This window comes from Schistocerca piceifrons, chromosome 8 (assembly GCF_021461385.2).
Source record: "Schistocerca piceifrons isolate TAMUIC-IGC-003096 chromosome 8, iqSchPice1.1, whole genome shotgun sequence".
In the NCBI taxonomy this organism is placed as follows: Eukaryota; Metazoa; Arthropoda; class Insecta; order Orthoptera; family Acrididae; genus Schistocerca; species Schistocerca piceifrons.
Window position 1 is genome coordinate 2,068,974 of NC_060145.1, and position 17,738 is coordinate 2,086,711.

Below are 17,738 nucleotides of genomic sequence, written 5' to 3' on the forward strand. Positions count from 1 at the left end.
TCACAAAGCTGAAACACATTGTGTGTTCCAAAATCCTGCCGGAAATAAGTGTCAATGATCTGGGTCTGTAATTCAGAGGATTGTTCCTCTTTCCTTTCTTGGGTGTTGGTGTGACTTGTGCAACTTTCCAGGCTGTACACAGGCACGGATCTTTCGTCGAGTGAGTGTTTCTACATGAAGGACAGATGTTGGGCTATTTCGTAAGAATATTCCGAAATTAACCTAACTGTTATAGTGGCGCCCAAAGCATATGAAAAGTTATTCTAAAGAGTGGCTGCAAGAATAAATTAAGAAAAGGAACATACGAGTGGAATTTTCGTCCAACGATGTTCAGGCTCAAGAGCGGGAAGGGTTACTCATTTACTCACTCACTTACTCATTCGTTTATGCAAGACAATCAGTTTTATTTACTAGCAATCAGTCTTTCGAGTGGTTTGAAGTTGTTTCCCATCCTTTCCTACCCTGTGCTAATCATTTCATTTCTCCGTAATTTCTGCACAGTCCAACTCTGTCTGTCCCTACTATTTCCCCCCCTCCATGCTCCTTCCAGAAGCAGGTTAACTCTTCTGGGACACCGCAGTACATGTGCCACTAATCCCTCCCTCTTTCTCTGATGGTCCATGTTTCGCTTCCATACAATGATATATTCCACGCGTGCACTTTCAAAGATTACTGCATCATTTCCATTTCAATATGTGTTACCAGCAGAGATGTATTGATGAAAAAAATCTTCTTGGTTAGTGCCAATCTACTTCTGATACTTTCCTTGCTTTGGTCGTACTGTGCACACTTTCGTTCTTGATAGAATACCTCTCTCACTTTTTTCGCTACTGCGTCGTTCCTAGAATTGGTGTTCAGCAACCCATCCTCCTCCTTTCATATTCTACTCACAATAACGGCATCCAGTCTAATCTATTGTCTGCAAATTTGAACAGTTGTTGACCACGAGAAGAAGTGCAATAGTATTCCGCTGTTACAGTCAGGATGGAGATGAAATATGGGTGTTTCAGCATGTCGATTCGCCTAGCGTTAAGAGGCGAGTCTGACTGAACCAGTGGCTTGAGTGATCACATTTATCACATTGCTATTCTTCTACTTTCGCTGTGTCGATAGTTCAACAAATAAGCGATAAGCTTCAAATCCTCTTCAGGTAATTCGAGTGAGAGTTACCACCACGTGAGGTAAAATTCATCAGGCGAAGGTCGAACATATTACTTCAGCAAGTGCTCGCATGATTCCTTGTCGGAATTGCTTTCATGGCACACGATCAGAAGCCTTCTAGCTCCTGTATAACAGCGTAATTTGAAACTTCCTGGCAGCTTAAAACTGTATGTCGGGCGTGGTTCGATCGCTGAGTCGTGCCTGTCGGAGGTGAAGCTGATACGAGTGAAGCTACCCTGGAACGAACTGCGACCGCTCCTCACAGCTTCCACTGTTCATGAAAACTGTGAGTACGATGCGCTACTGGTGCCGGCATCGATCAACCGGTGAGTTTTTTCTTGCACAAGGCGAGGTTCGTAATTGATCTTGGTCCGGTTCACAGTTTTAACATGTCGAGAAACTTCAAAGCAGCACACACTGCCAGTTAAGGCTTCATTCTGAGAACACAGTAACTGTTGATTTCGCCCGGCAAAGGCAAACTGCATCGTTTGTGAAGCCTATTTTTTGTATTTTTCGTTATAAGATTAAGACAAGTACTTTTAAGGGGAAATGGCTTACGTTGCCTCATTTCGACAGAATTATACTAGTGATTAAGGTATATTCCTTGCACGGACGGAAAACAATCAAGTGAAACTTCGGATATTAGAGCAAATAATACACTGAGGTATATTTTGACGTATATCATATCATACCCACATTACATGTTGTTTTAGACCCGTCAGTTGTAAATTTTCGGGACAGTTTTCTAGCATTATTTCATAGTCGAAACATTGAATGAAATGTTACAATTGGCGAAATAAAAATATCGAGTGTCTTTTATACAAAAATATCGAAGGAAAAATATTTCGTCCGCAATACTCTCTTACCTCTAAAAAAAGTAAAAAATACTGATGGGTGAGTTGAAAATATTCTTCTACAACTCTTCTTGCTATCTAACAAAATATGTAGAAATACTTCAGAGATGCTGCTCTCTTTTGAAAGTTTCGGCTTCAGTCTTAGTCTCAGGAGGTACCCTCCTTTAATTTATAGCATTTCTTGTGAGTACGCTAAGATCTCTATTGCACAGTCCGTATCTACGGTGATATAGCGGCGTACAAGGCACGAACAGCACAATAAACACCAAATTTCCATTAAAACGACAACTGGCGAGAAAAGAGGTAATAACAGGTACAGAAAGTATGACACGCAGCTTCCTATTACGATTATGTCGGTGACTGGACTGTCAAGTACGCAATGTGCACTAATAACTTTTGTCGGAACCGTGACTATATCTCACGCTGGTCGCGGCACCTGAAAGCAGAGCCTCGGTGTTGAGGGACTACGGAGACCCCGTGTTGTTTGGATTTCAGATGAATTAGGGACACTAGCAGCTTGCCACCTCGGCAGCTGTTGACATTATTCCTGGTAGCAAGCACATATTGCTTGTTTTCTGTGTGACGTCACGATTACATACGTCACAGAATCATATGCTTCCTACTGGTAATAAATAGAGACAAAGATAGCAATCACGACATTCATTTGATTATGATAACGAGAAGGTATGAGTCATTGAAAGCTCAAATTTTTACTCGAATCTGACGCTGCTGAAGACCGAGAACGTTTTACATTTATTGCGTTACATTTATACAACTATCAAAAACAAAGACAGCTCATTGTGGATTGACGTAAGGTTACGAACTCTCAGGAACAACTTACTCCTAAGGTGCCCTAATCAAGAGACCAAAAAGGAGCGAAGTTACCTACTGTAAATCGTACACCGAGGTAATTGTTTTGGTGTTCTAATAACATGTGAAAATTTTCTCAGTGTTAGAAATTGTACATATTGCATTAGGCTCGTTATTTCACGCTACTGAGACAAGCATGTCGCGTTGAAGAAGTGCTATCTTTTCTTATTAAAACAGCTTTTTTCTTATCCGCACTACCTGCTACAGCAACAATTATCTGCATACAGTTTAGCGTTCTGCACTTTCTGACCTTGACCTCTAGAGGTCTCATAGAGACTTAAATTTCTGGCATTCTGACAGAAAGAGACAGCCTGCTATCTTGTGCGACCAGCTTCATTTTAAGACTTAGGACAAAGTTGGTTTTTTTTGTGGTTTGACAAGCTTCTTGTAAAGTGACATACCAAGCCCTCATATTTTTCTGCGTATCATGTTATATTTTGTGTGTGTGGGTGTGTGTTTGTGTATTACTCGAAACGTTTTTGCCACTGGAAACCAAGTTTATATAGGGATTTATGTCGTTATTAATACAAACACTTCTACAGGCTGCGTATGTGTTCGTACGACCGCACGCACGCACATTCACTCAACGCATATAACAGCCAATATTCTTCATCATACGCTATTTCCAATCTTACCTAAATTAATGCTCTGTAATCTTTTACGCCTCTGAAAAACTATAGCTTCTTTAGGGAAGTGGAGTGGTTAGCTACTTAACATAATGGTGCTTTTTTACACACTAACTTCTGCTGACAATATTTTGTGCTCAAATGTGATGTAATTTTTATCTTCTTCTGGTACTGCAGTCATCTTCAGGAAAACTTTTTATTTTCCAAGATCGCAAGGAAGGATATATCGATTACGAATTTCGAACAGTTAAATGGCCATCTTCAGAGCACACAACAAAAATCCGTGTCTACATCGACTACTGAAACAAGATGCTTTGTCAAAGTCATGTTTACACTTCCAGACTGAAAATTGTTACAATATATTACATATGCTATGGACCATTTCGTTGTGCAGTAAAGCAGATAGAAAGTAGATCATAGTGATATAATGGGACAACATAAGGAGCCACTTTATCTATTGGCAGTATCGGAAGAAGCTATTCAGCTAACAGGAACAGGAACAGGCACAAAGCGTCTTGCTTCCGTTATCGAAGTAGGCACTGCTTTCTACTATGTGGTCTGAAGATGGCCATTTAACTGGTCGAAACTAGTAATCGATGTATCCTTCCTTGCGACCTTGGGAAATAATTTTCCTAAAGAAGACTACAACACTAAATTTGAAGGCTGCCTCCTACATCACTGACAATGTTGACAACGTCAGGTAATTATATTTTCTTCCTTGCAGCAGTAGCAATTTGGAATATCCACTACGCCCACAGGAAAAAAAGTTCCTTTATAGCACCCGCGACAAAAGTGCAGTTACTAAATAACTGCTGATGATTTCTTGCAATATTTTGGCTATAGATTACCACTGCTGTCACGGAATCTCTATCTGTACGTGTATAAGGAGCCGCCTTTTATACAGAGTATGTGTTTGCACTGGTTTTGCTTCTGTTGAGTTTTTGCATTAAGGGTGATGGATTTAGGTGTCACGATTTTGTTTTCACACACTTCTTTTTCAGCAGTGGAAGTTTTGCTAATTGGTCTAAACTCTCATTGTATTGAACGCTGCCAAGCGTTTCCTTCGCCATAACTGTAGAGTTTGACTACGTTTATGTTAAACGAAGGAAGGATTGAATTTACCGCCCCGCTGATGAGTAGCTCACCAGAGACGGAGCACTAACTCGGATTGGGCAAGGATGAAGGGTTGGGGGGAAAAGTTACGTATGCCAATGAACATGCAAATATTCTGGAGCAACCGGATAAAAAGAAAAACACCATAGAAAATCACTTGGATTGCAGAAGAAGGGAGAAAAATCATCTTTCATCAGGTGAACGCATCTGCCAATAAATGTTCTTACATATCGGTAGAAAATGATGTTTTTTTGGGTACAAGAATAGACCTCGAGTGGTTGCCTTCGTCATTAGACGCCACCGGGTCGGCTTCCCATTCGACCTCACGGTGCAGAGTGATCCAGTTTCTAACATTTCCACCACAGAAAAATCTGAAGTGGTCTCTGCGATCTCTGCCTCAGAAGCCAGTAATGATTTCCGCTTTAAAAAAATTCCTTAGTACGTCTTCTTCTTTACGAAGGTAACTACTACTCTGCGTCACCTAAAATTGGTTATCTTCATCCTTACATGTTTGAGTCTGCCTCCTATGCGACAATTAAAAATGTATGCTTTAATTGGTAATATTGGGTGTTTACTCGCACTTTGTAGCGTTCTGCAGTTATATTTTGTCGACACTCCAACACGGAAGCCACTTTGTGGACTACAGTATTATGCACAAATTGACACAACGGACGCAGCACGTTATTGCGCTTAGTGTAATTAGGACCAGTTACGTATTCGATGTGTTTCAGTAAAATAGGGATGTCTCCGTTTCTTGTGATCACAGTTTCTTTTCAATCATCGAACTCCACATGACTTTCTGTTCCCTACACACAAATCAACGCTGCAGCGAGTCCGTTAGATGGGATTCCGAGCATTGCGGTGCAGGCCTTACGCCAGTGTTACGTAGTTTCTTTATAGTGGGGATCGTACCATCAACTACCTCGTGACTAGTACCACGGGGGCGGTCTTTTAAAGTTGGAATGTCAACCTTATTATCCAGATTTGAACCCATAACTTCCATTTATTCCATTGTGTAAAGAAATGTTGGCCGGAAAAGGCTTTGAATGCAACGAGAGATACGAGTATATGACAACGAGATGCAGACTTTTCGGATGTTACATCAGGGATGGTATCCTTTTAATGTGCAAACGTTCCGCAGAATGCATGGACCTACAAGGAACGTGCGTCAAAAAATGAATCCTTTTTTTCTTAAAAGCACTGTCTATCGCCTTGGAAGTGAACAAACACGACCCCATTCACCAGGAATATAATCTACAAGAGAAATTGTTTGCTGATGGCGCTTTGTGTGCAGGGAGTCTCGTCGCCGAGTGACTGCGAAAGGATTCCGATTGACTTGGACAGTTTGTTTAATGCGGCGAACGACAACGTGGATGGGTGTGAGAAAAATTCACGGACACGTTCAAATATTAAGCGACGCTGTCACGTAGATTAAATATCTACGCGTACAGTTGCATGATGACATGAAATGGATGGAGCTCACAACGTCCCTTGCAGAGAATACGAATGGCCGGCAGCAAGTTACTGGGAGAACTCGCGGACGTCATAACGCACCTACACTGAGGTGACAAAGGCCATGGGCCAGCGAAACGCGCATTCACAGGTGGTGGAACACAAGGTGTATAAAACGGCAGTGCACTGACGGAGCTGTGATTCGTGCCCTGGTGATTCACGTGAAAAGGCGTCCGACGTGATAATTGGCCGCACGACGTGGGAGATTCGATCTCGGAAACCGTTAGGGAGTTCAATATTCCGAGATTGAAAACGCCAGGTTTGTGCTCACAATACCACATTTCAGACATTACCTCTCACCACCGGCAGCGCCGTGGCCGACGAACTTCACTTAGCGACCGAGAGTAGCGGCGTTTGTCCAGAATTGTCAGTGCTAACAGACAACTCAACAGCTCTGCGTGAAATAACCGCAGAAATCAATGTCGGACGTACAAGGAAAGTATCCGTTAGGACAATGGGGCGAAATTTTGTGTTAAGGGGCTATGCAAACGAGTGATGGGAATGCCTTTGGTAACAGCACGTCGTCGCTTTGAAGCGCCTCTCCTGGGCTCCTGACCATATCGGTTTAACCCTCGACGACTGGAAAACCGTGTCCTGGTCAGCTGAGTACCGGTTATTCAGTGGGTAAGTGCTGATGATAGGGCTCGAGTGTGGCACACACCCCACGAAACAGCCGGCCGGAGTGGCCGCGCGGTTAAAGGCGCTACAGTCTGGAACCGCACGACCGCTACGGTCGCAGGTTCGAATCCTGCCTCGGGCATGGATGTTTGTGATGTCCTTAGGTTAGTTAGGTTTAAGTAGTTCTAAGTTCTAGGGGACTTACGACCACAGCAGTTGAGTCCCATAGTGCTCAGAGCCATTTGAACCCCACGTAACAATGGGCCCAAGTTGTGAACAAGGCACTGTGCAAGCCAGGGGCCGATCCGTAGTGGTGTCGGTTATGTTTACATGGAATGGACTGGCCTTTCCGCCCAAATGAACTGATGACTGACTGCAAATGATTGCGCTCGGCTACTTGGACACCATCTGGAGCCATTCACGGACTTCATGGTCCCGAACAACGAAGACATTTTTATGGACGATAAGGCGCCATTTCACCAGGCTCACAACTGCTCGCGATATGTCTTAAGAATATTCTGGAGAGTTCGAGCGAATGATCTGGGCAACCAGATAGCGCAGCATGAATCCCATCGAACATGTATGAGCCACAATCGAGAGGTCAGTTCGTGCACGAAGTCCTGCACCGGCAACACTTTCGCAATTGTGGACGGCTATAGAGGCAGTATGGCTCACTATTTCTGCAGGGAACTTGCAACGACTTTTTGAGTCCATGTCATGTCGAGCTGCTCCGCTGTGCCGGGCAGAAGGATGTCCGACACGACATTAGGAGCTATCCCACGATTTTTGTCACCTCAGTGTATAAAGGAGACTGCGTACAGAATGCTTCTGCGTTCCATTCTTGGGTCCTGCTCGCGTATTTGGGATCCTTACCAAGTCGGATTACTGGAAGACAGCGAAGGAATTCTGAGTCGTGCTGTTACATTTGTTTCATCTCGGTTCGATCAGTACAAGCTTGTCACGGACGTCTTCCGTCAGTTAAGATGGGAAATATTTTTGCGAAACACTATTGAGGAATTTCAGAGAACCAAGATTCGGTCAACGACTCCGCCACCTCAAATGTCAATCCCGTGTACAGACCATGAGGGAAAAAGTTATAGGGGCTCATACAGAGACATACTGACATACTATTTTCCCTCGCTCCATTTGCGGGGTGAACAGAAAATGGAAAGACTAACACTGGTATAAAATAAACCCCCACCATGCACTGTACAGTGGCGTGCGGTAGTTGTGTACACATGCAGAAATAAATGTACACTACTGACCATTAAAACTGCGACAACATGAAGGTCGCGTGCAGCAAATGACGAACTGGCATGAAGTGCACTACATGCCTGGATATGCAAATGATGAGAACTTCAAAAGTAGACTGGAGCAACGACATGTACATTCTGTATTACGTAGTGTGTTTCTCATTTCATCCACATCTGCATCAATACCGTGCAAACTACTGTGAAGTGCATGGCAGAGGGTATTTCCCATTGTAGGAGTTATTAGGGTCTCTTCCCGGTCATTCACGTAAGGAGCAAGGTTCAAAATGGTTCAAATGGCTCTGAGCACTATGGGACTTCACATCTGAGGTCATCAGTCCCCTAGAACTTAGAACTATTTAAACCTGACTAACGTAAGGACATCACACACATCCATGCCCGAGGCAGGATTAGAACCTGCGACCGTAGCGGTCGCGCGGTTCCAGACTGAAGCGCCTAGAACGGCTCGGCTACAACGGCCAGCAAGGAGCACGGGAACAATGACTGATTGAGCTATACGTAAGGGTTTTAGTATATTCATAGAGTCTTCTCTTAATGTTAGTTCTTGAAACGTTGCAAGTAGGCTTTCAACAGTTAGTTTGTGTGTCTGTTTTGAAGAGTCTGACAATTCAGTTTTTCCAACATCTCCGTCACGCTTTCCCAGGCGTCAAATAAATTGCCACCATTCGTGCTGCACTTTATGTACGTGTTTGTTACGGGTCCCACACAACTTAAGTCGCACGAGTGTTTTGAAAGCAATTACACGAAGACTGCATTTTTCTGTCCACCTCGGTAACTGCACGGTTAGGGAGGCGGTTTGTACGCAATGGCGCCCGGGCTCAACTACCGGCTGGGTCGGAGATTTTCTCCGTTCAGGGACTGGATGCTGGCGGTACCGTCATAACTGACATGGCCGAATGGGCACGGGCCGAAAGCCAATAAATTGAAAAAAAAGTTGCATTGTCAGAAAATGTCAGAATCCGTCGTTGAAATTACTGTGGCCTACAGTTTATCGTTCCACAATATTGCTGCCTTTCTTTGGTGGGGATCTCACGAGAGTGATGCGGATATGGAATTAGTGGGTCCAGGAGGGCCACGCTCAGCGCCAAGCAGGATCTCAACGGCCCCGAACGCCACGACAGGTTGTGCGGTGTCATGAGCCAGGAAAGAGACTTGTCTCCCCCTGGAGTAGCATCCACGTGGACAGTGCGACGTTTGGAGCACCGAGGACAGTTGGCACTGCTGCGGCCTCCTTGACGTGGCAGCAGAGGCACACCGATGGGACGGTGGTAGTCCAGCCAGAAAAGGCACTAGAGCGGTACGACGGTTCTCTTCATACAGTGCTGCGTGAAATTACAGGATCACGATGCATACACCACCGCGTGGGGGTTCTGACGACCAACGAACACTGCAAGACTACATTCGTCATACGCGCTCCGTACGTGGTGACTTGCTATGTGGGATCACTGGTTACTGAACACGATAACCTCTACCACTCACTGCCACTAATATGGAAAACGACTGATACATTTCTGATATGTCGAGGCCGTTGGCTGTGCTGTATGTGGTAGGTGCTTCAACAAGATAACGGAAGACCGCTTGTCCTGACATACCTCGACCGAGAAGGTGTTATAGGGCGCCGTTGGCGACACATACTCCAGACTTACCACTCACTGAAACGCCCGGTCAGTGGTTGCCAAGTGTACGGCACGCCACCATCGCCAACCACTACGAGTGATGAACTACGGCAGAGACTTGAAGCAGTAGGGAATTACTTACACGTAACTACTGTATAAGTTCAGGTCGACTCAATGCACAACAGGTTTAGAGCCACTGTTGCTGCCAGAGGTGGCAGCCGTGTGCATTAAATTTCGCAGTCAGTATATCTCCAAATCAGTTACAAATGTAATCATGCATTCCTCCTACTATAGTGCATGCGCACAAGTAAAATTTCGTCATATGCTACCTTACTGGTGCTGCAATTTTACTAGCCGACACAGTACCGCGCGATTATAATTAAAGTGCAGACACTCACAATGGTCTGGGCTGTAAATTCGTGTGACAGAGAAACTTTGTAGATATTCTAATGCGTTAGTGCAAAACCGATTTACGTTGGAAAAAATTAAATTCGGTTTTGGTCACGAGGTGCAAATGTGGTACTGTGAATGCAAGAAAGATGTAAGGAAATGTTTCCATGTGTAATGGATTAGGAACGGGAAAATGTCAAACACGTTAGAAAGGTATAATGTTGATTTTGTTATTAACAGCCGCTTACACAATTTGTTCAGTATGAACACCGGGCGATCGACAGGATGCTGAATCCGTAAACCAGCGTAATCAGCAGTTGCTAACAGCAGTTCCAGTGGAATCCGAGCACTGTGTTCCTGTATACTGGCCGTCGAATCAGGTTGAGACTAAACATGTCCGTTGTAAACGCATTCTTGTAGATATCCACAGAGCCAAAAAACACACGGATTCAGATCAGGTGATCTTGCAGACGACGCATCCGGAAAACCCCTGGAGATGACACATTCGTGGAAGATTGCATTAAGCAGCCCTTTCACTGAGCACGCAACATAAGGTGTTGCCCCATCTCGCATGAGAACAGTGGTTTCCACGCAGGTGCTCTCTTCCAGACCAGGAATCACGTGCTGTACAACGACGTCTGGATAACGTGCAGAACTCGTGATGTTCCTGACAGGGTCTGACACAGTTTGGGTGTATTCTCTTCAAATAAGAACGGATCAAGAATAAAGATGCTTACGGGCCCAGCACACAGTCACATGTCGTGCGTGCAGTTGCACAACATGCGGTTCAACAGTAACTTCCAGCGGGATAGGACGCCCTCCTCTTCCAGGTGTCACACCAAACTCGCCAATGTTTTCGAACTTTATCATCATCTTCCTTAAAGCTTTTATTGATATCTGGCCTCTCCTCACTTCTTTCAATCGGCGATATTTTCTCAACGCAGAACTGCAATTGCAACCACTCACATAAAACAATGTCACTAAGAGCGGACAGTCTCTCTTCTCTATAGCCACATTTTTTTTTTTTTTTTTTTTTTTGCTTCCGGTGCGTGACCATACAGCCGTCTCAATGGTCGAATGTCAGCAGTGACGATACGAACGTAAGGACAACTCATCAGCCAGTCTCTGAGCGGAGAAAATCTCCGACCTGATCAGGAATGGAACCCGGGTCCTTTCTGGTAGCAGTTCGACGCACTGGTCGCGGAGATACCGAGGTGGACGCAACCGCACTCTTCACTCGCACTACGGCTTGTCTGTGCCAAATGACATCGGGCTGTCTTACCGCCATACAAACAATGTGCAGTGTCAAATTTGTACCATGTGGTCAAAATTGGAACAAATTTTTTTTTCCAGCGTACATCCCTTCAACATTGACGAATTAGCGTAACTACCAAGTTTCGCTGCCATACGTCAGTTTTATAACCACCCGGCAGACGTAACGCCGTGCAGAAGTTGACGGTGGCCCGTGTCCGTGCGGCAGGTGGGACTCGGCTGCGGCTGCGGCTGTGACGATGGCGCCGCCCCCACGGCGGTACTCGGCGGCGGCGACGGCGGCGCGCATCGCGGCCGCCTTCGGGCCGGGCATGGCGTACATCCTGCTGGTGCGGCTGACCATCCACTTCTCCAGGCCGGACATCACCGACTCGTGGCAGCGGCCGCACGACGTGCGCGTGCCGCACGACACCTACGACGTGGTGGTGGTGGGCGGCGGGTCGGCGGGGGCGACGCTGGCGGCGCGCCTCTCCGAGGTGCAGGGCTGGCGGGTGCTTCTGCTGGAGGCGGGCGGCGACGAGCCGCCGCTCGCCGACCTGCCGCTCATGTTCCCCGCGCTGCAGCTGTCGCCGCTCGACTGGAGGCCAGTAGCCTGCGCACAGTAGCTGCTCGCTGGCGCCCTCTTGCTCTCTCTCTACGGCGTCAAGTCGTGTGAGATCTACCTACTGACCATTTCAAATCAGCATTAACACGAGCCCCCCACTAACAACGTTTTCACTGAATGAGAATTCCATCAGGAGTTGCGTGCACCGCGACCTCCACACCAGTATTAACAACACGAGGAGGATCAGCACTGGTCGTTGGAGTAGAAATCCTTATTCTTTCTTTCTTTCACTGGTGCCATGTCCCGCGTTGACGCAGGGTCGGAATTGTTAGGAACGGATTTGGCAAGGTTAGTGGAAAGGGGTGGCCGGATGCCCCGGGACGGAATTAGTGTACGCCTGCCGTCTGCGTCTAGTGTAATTCGTGGAAAGGTGCGAACGTGTTCAGATGTCTGCGAGTCGTGTAACTGGGGCGTAACGTGGGGACCAGCCCGGTATTCACCTAGCGGGATGTGGAAAACCGCCTAAAAACCACATCCAGGCTGGCCGGCACACCGACCCTCGCCGTTAATCCGCCGGGTGGATTCGATCCGGGGCCGGCGCGCCTACCCGAGTCCAGGAAGCAGCGCGTCAGCGCTCTCGGCTGCCCTGGCGGGTAGAAATCCTTATTGCCGTTGCAAATCTATCTGAGTCACTGCGTGATCCTTATCAGTGCTATTATAAAAGCCCTTATAAATAGAAACAGTAAAACTGCATTATCTACACGTCTCCAACGAATGGTACTTGTCAGACTGGCGGTTGAATTTGTACCTTCGGTCTGTCATTGATGTATGCAGATGTTGCAGTTTTACTGTCTGTCTTTACAAGTCCACAGGGCTTTAATACTAGCACTGATGATGGTCACGCAGTGATTGAAATCGATTTGCAACAGTAATAGACATTTCTAGTTCAACGACCAATGCTGACCGCCCTGTCGTTATTAAAGCGTTTTGATTTGCCAAATCCACAACTCCCGCGGGTATATAGCGCTTTCCAGAAGGATCTTTACAACTTTGATTCTAAGACAATGGAAACATCGCACCACGAAGGAATTATCCGAATGGGGCGCAAATCGGCAGATATGATGTATATTTACAAACAAATGATTAAAATTTCAGAAAATTTGATAATTCATTTGAGAGAAGCAGTTCACAAATTGTTCAAGTCAATATCGCATTGATCCACATGTGGCGCTTATGCAACCAGTTATTCGGCTTGGCACTTATTGTTAGCGTTTTTGGATGTCCTCCTGGGGGAAGTCACTGGGGCTCAGTTTGAAGCGGGACTCATTATAGAAGACAACTACACTCAGTTCAATGAGATTCCAAGCTGCGGACGTGGCCGGAGACGTCCCGCACGACTGCAGTGGGATACGAACTTGACTGTCGGTCCCCATACGGCCCGACAAACAGCAATGATATTCTGGGGTTCCCCTTATTTCCGTAGCAGACCCTCTTTCACTGTCATCCGAGGCATTTTTACAGCACTGTGGTGCGTCGACGATATTCTACGCCCCGTTTTGTTACTCTTCATGGCAAGCCATCATGGGCTTACATTTCAGCAAGATAATGCCCGACCGCACACGGCGTTGGATTCTACTGCTCGTCTTCGTCCTTGACAAACCCTGACTTGGTGAACAATGTCGCCGGATTTCTCCCCAAATGAGAACGTTTGGAGCAGGCAGGGCCCTCCGACCAGCTCGGGATTTTAACGATCTAGCACACCAGTTCGAGAGAATTTGGCACGATGTCCCTAGGGGGACATCCAACAACACTGCCAATCAAATCCCAGCCGAACAACTGCTACCATAAGGGCAAAAGGTCGTCGTTTTCGTCAATAACTAAAAATAAGCAGGGAAAAATCTACAAGTGTTTTTGAACATTATGCCGCAACCCGCACCTTTCTACCTGTTCCCATTTCGGAAATGTATGTAATCAAAGTTGTAAGAATAATTTTGAAACACTAGTCTTGTTGTCGTTGGTTTTCCAGGGTTACAGGTGATTGGATATTTTACGTGGCCTTTCTGGGGTAAGAGGGTGCAGTAAATGCTTCAGTTCCATTTATCTAACAATCACATCCCTCCCGCCGTAGTTTGCTCGGCACTGATTTGCCCAGCTTTAACGTTTGTTTGCATGGTTCGTTACCTTTTCCGCCTACACTAGAAATGCTTTCTCCTTCTCTCCACCAATAAATGTAATGCTGGAATGAAATTTTTCACTCTTCTGAGGCAGATTAATACTGGGTGCAGGACGGAGATTCGAACACGGGAGCTTTGCCTTTCGCGAACAAGTGCTCTGCTGACTGAACCACCCAAGCACATCTCAGGATCCGTCCTCACAGCTTTACTTGCTCCAGTACTTCGTCTCCTAGCTTCCAAACTTCAGAGAAGCTCTCCTGCGAAACCGGCGGGAATAGCACTGCTGGAAGAAGGATACTTCGGAGACATGGTTCAGCACAGCCTGGAGGATGTTTCGAGGATAAAGTTTGGAAGGTAGGAGATGAGGTACTGGCGGAAGTAAAGCTGTGAGAAGGGGTCGTCAGTCATGTTTGGACAGGTGAGTTGACAGAGCACTCGCTTGCAAAAGGCAAAGGTCCCGAGTTCGAGTTTCGGTCCGGCACACAGCTTTATTCTGCCAGGAAGTTTCAAATTTAAGCTGTTAACAGCAGACTTCGTCTGTCTGGTGGCAACGCGCGTCTACTTTAACTGGAGCGTAGCAGTAACTTGTCAAATGACCAAGTTAGCTTCCGCTACTGCCGCATATTCGGTTTGCTCGGCCAGGTAACAGCAGAAATGCACACATGTAGCTGCACATAAGGAAGGCATTAATTACGAAACAGTATCTTTTCGAGGTGACGATTAAAACTTCACGACTGCCCCTACTAGCAGAACTACGTGGTAAGCGGACGGTCGGCCCGCAGGTTCCAGACGGAGCCGTCGGACCGCTACTGCCTGGCGATGCGCGGCGGGCGCTGCAACTGGCCGCGCGGCAAGGTGCTGGGCGGCTCCAGCGTGCTCAACGCCATGCTGTACGTGCGCGGCAACCGGCGCGACTACGACCGCTGGGCCCAGCTGGGCAACCCGGGCTGGAGCTACGACGAGGTCGGCGGACTACCAGCAGTCGCGGCGCCTGCGCCTACCTCCATCCCACCTCATCCTCTCCTACGCCTGGCCACTCCGCTCCAGCCAAGTTCTGTCACTCCCTCCACTTTCTTGAAAGATACGTCTCCATCCTGCCTTCTGCATACGGTTACCTTCCACCATACGGGTCCCTCATCCTTGCTCTCATTGAACACTTACCTATACGCTACACTATCACAAAGCTGACTTCAACAATCCCATTGTTCGGTATCTTTATTTTCCAATCCTGGTATGCTCTCACATCTACCAAGATAAAACCCAACAACCCATCACCTACACATACTCCATAACCTCTCCCATTAGATCTCCAATCAACTGGCTCTCCCAGACGAAGAAATCAGTCAGAATTATTAGTCATCCTATCAGTTCCAAAACTTCTCTCCCTAGCCTATCCCTCATCAGATATCTCCCAACCCTCCTAATTTTTCCGTATTCTCTTCCCTTCCGTATCATGGCTCGATCCACAATCCAGTACCCGACTCCCTTTCTGATATCTAAGACACTACCCCCTCCCCCACCCTCCCGAATACCTTCATCTCCATATTACTACCCATTTCAGCTCTTTTTTTACATCTACAATCTAATCACTCTTCAAAACACATCATCTTCTTCTTCTTACACTATCCTTTCCTAATGTTGGTCCTTCCAACTTAGTGAATATGTGATGCTTCCTTTTTAAGATCTTTCACCTTTCTCCGCCATCTTTTTTTCTATTTTTTATGTTTTAAAATCGAATAATTGGTGACGTGTATCTGTTAATACCATAAATGAAGAAAATCATCTTTTATTAATTGTAAAAACACCTATCAGTTAGCCGGCCAGAGTGGCCGAGCGGTTCTAGGCGCTTCAGTCTGGAACCGCGCAACCGCTGCGGTCGCAGGTTCGAATCCTGCCTCGGGCACGGATGTATGTGATGTCCTTAGGTTAGTTAGGTTTAAGTAGTTCTACGTTCTAGGGGGCTGATGACCTCAGACGTTAAGTCCCATAGTGCTCAGAGCCATTTGAACCATTTGAACCTATCAGTCCTTCAACTTGTGATTGTACTGCAGCAATTTAATTTATTCTGAAACCATTCGGACGAAGTGAGAAATTTTTGTCCTCCTGACAGTCCATATTTCGTCCAAGTGGTGTTAGCTTTATTTATTTTGAGTGGTCAGTCTTCTGGCTGGCTTGGTGTGACCCGTCACGAATTTCTCTCCTCTGCCAACCTTTTCACCTCACAGTAGCGATCGCAACCTACTTCCTCAATTACTTGCTGGGTGTATCCCAATCTCTGCCTCCCTCTACAGTTTTTACCCTCTACAGCTCCCACTAGTACCATGGAAGTTATTCCTTGATGTCTTAACAGATGTCCTGTCATCCTGATCCTTCTTCTTGTCAATGTTTTCCATATATTCATTTCCTCGATGATTCTGCAGAGAAACTCCTCATTCCTTACCTTATGAGTCCACCTCATTTTTACTATTTTTTATAGCGCCACATCTCAAATTCTTCTATTCTTTTCTGTTCGGCTTCCAATTGTCGATGTTTCTGTAACATATAGTACTGTACAAATGCACGTTCTTAGAAATATGTTCCTGAAATTAACGCCTATGTTTGATACTAGCAGACTTCTCTTAGCCAGGAATGTCCTTCTTGGCCACGCTAGTCTGCTTCTTATGTCCTCCTTGCACAGTCCATCTTGGGTTATTTTGCTGCCTAGGTAGCGCAATTCCTTAACTTAATCTACCTCGTAATCACCAATCCCGATGTTGAGTTCCCCGCTGTTCTCATTCCTGGTACTTCTCATTACTTTCCTGTATCTTCGACTTACTCTCATTCCATATTCTGTTCTCATTAGGCTGTTCGTTCCATTCAACAGATCCTACAATTCTTCAGCACTTTTACTGAGGATAGGAATGTCATCGGCGAATCTTATCACTGATATCCTTTCACCCTGGATTTGAATCGCACTCTTGAACCTTTCTGTTATTTCCGTCACTGCATCTTCGATGTACAGTTAGATCAAACAACGATCAAGGGAAAAAAAGCTCTCTCCAGATCAGTCCTGCGAGTACCTGTTCGGAGCGATTCAGAATGGAATAACTACGTAAATCCAGTCATGGGAAAGGCAGATGCCACACTCACAATTACTGTATCAGAAAAATCCTAAGGCAGCATAATTCACTCACAAAAGAGGACGCATGCATAGTACTTGTTAGACCAATTCCTGAGTATCCCTCGGCAATCTAGCACTGTTACCGAATAATGAAAGAGGTTACGATAAAAGGCTGCACAATCGAGCACGAGTTTATTTTTGTCGCAGCCTTACATAGTTCTGACTGTCCCTTTTTCAGAATCAGTCAGGAGTCACAATACTACCTCGTTCCTCCTACATACACCCATCAGCCGAAACATTACGATCTCTGCAAACAGCGAGATTCAATGCCGCTTGGTGGCGATACGGTAAGGAAAGTATATAAGCGGAGCAGAGATCGATGGTAAATAATTCTTGAGACGATGCAGGCCGCAAACGGGGAAATCTACTGACACAGGCGACTTTGACAACGAGCAGATCGTTAATGTCCGGAGCGTGAGAACTAGCATTTCGAAAACGACGGAGCTGGTAGACTGTCCGTATCCCACTGTCGTGAGCGTCTATGGAAAGTGGTTGAGGCACGGTGAAACCGCGAGTAGGGGAACAGGTGTTGGCTGTCCGCGTCTTGGCACGGAACG

The 17,738-nt window shown here is 46.1% G+C and overlaps 1 protein-coding gene across 1 annotated transcript in view; it reads left to right on the forward strand.

Moving 5' to 3' along the window:
* The window catches only part of LOC124711471 (glucose dehydrogenase [FAD, quinone]-like), a 69,279-nt gene that overhangs the window by 11,228 nt on the left and 40,313 nt on the right, over nt 1-17,738 (forward strand). Inside the window, exons 2-3 of the mRNA XM_047241577.1 lie at nt 11,578-11,886; nt 14,804-14,984. Of these exons, the coding sequence (XP_047097533.1) occupies nt 11,578-11,886; nt 14,804-14,984 (490 nt within the window). The remainder of the gene's footprint in view (nt 1-11,577; nt 11,887-14,803; nt 14,985-17,738) is intronic.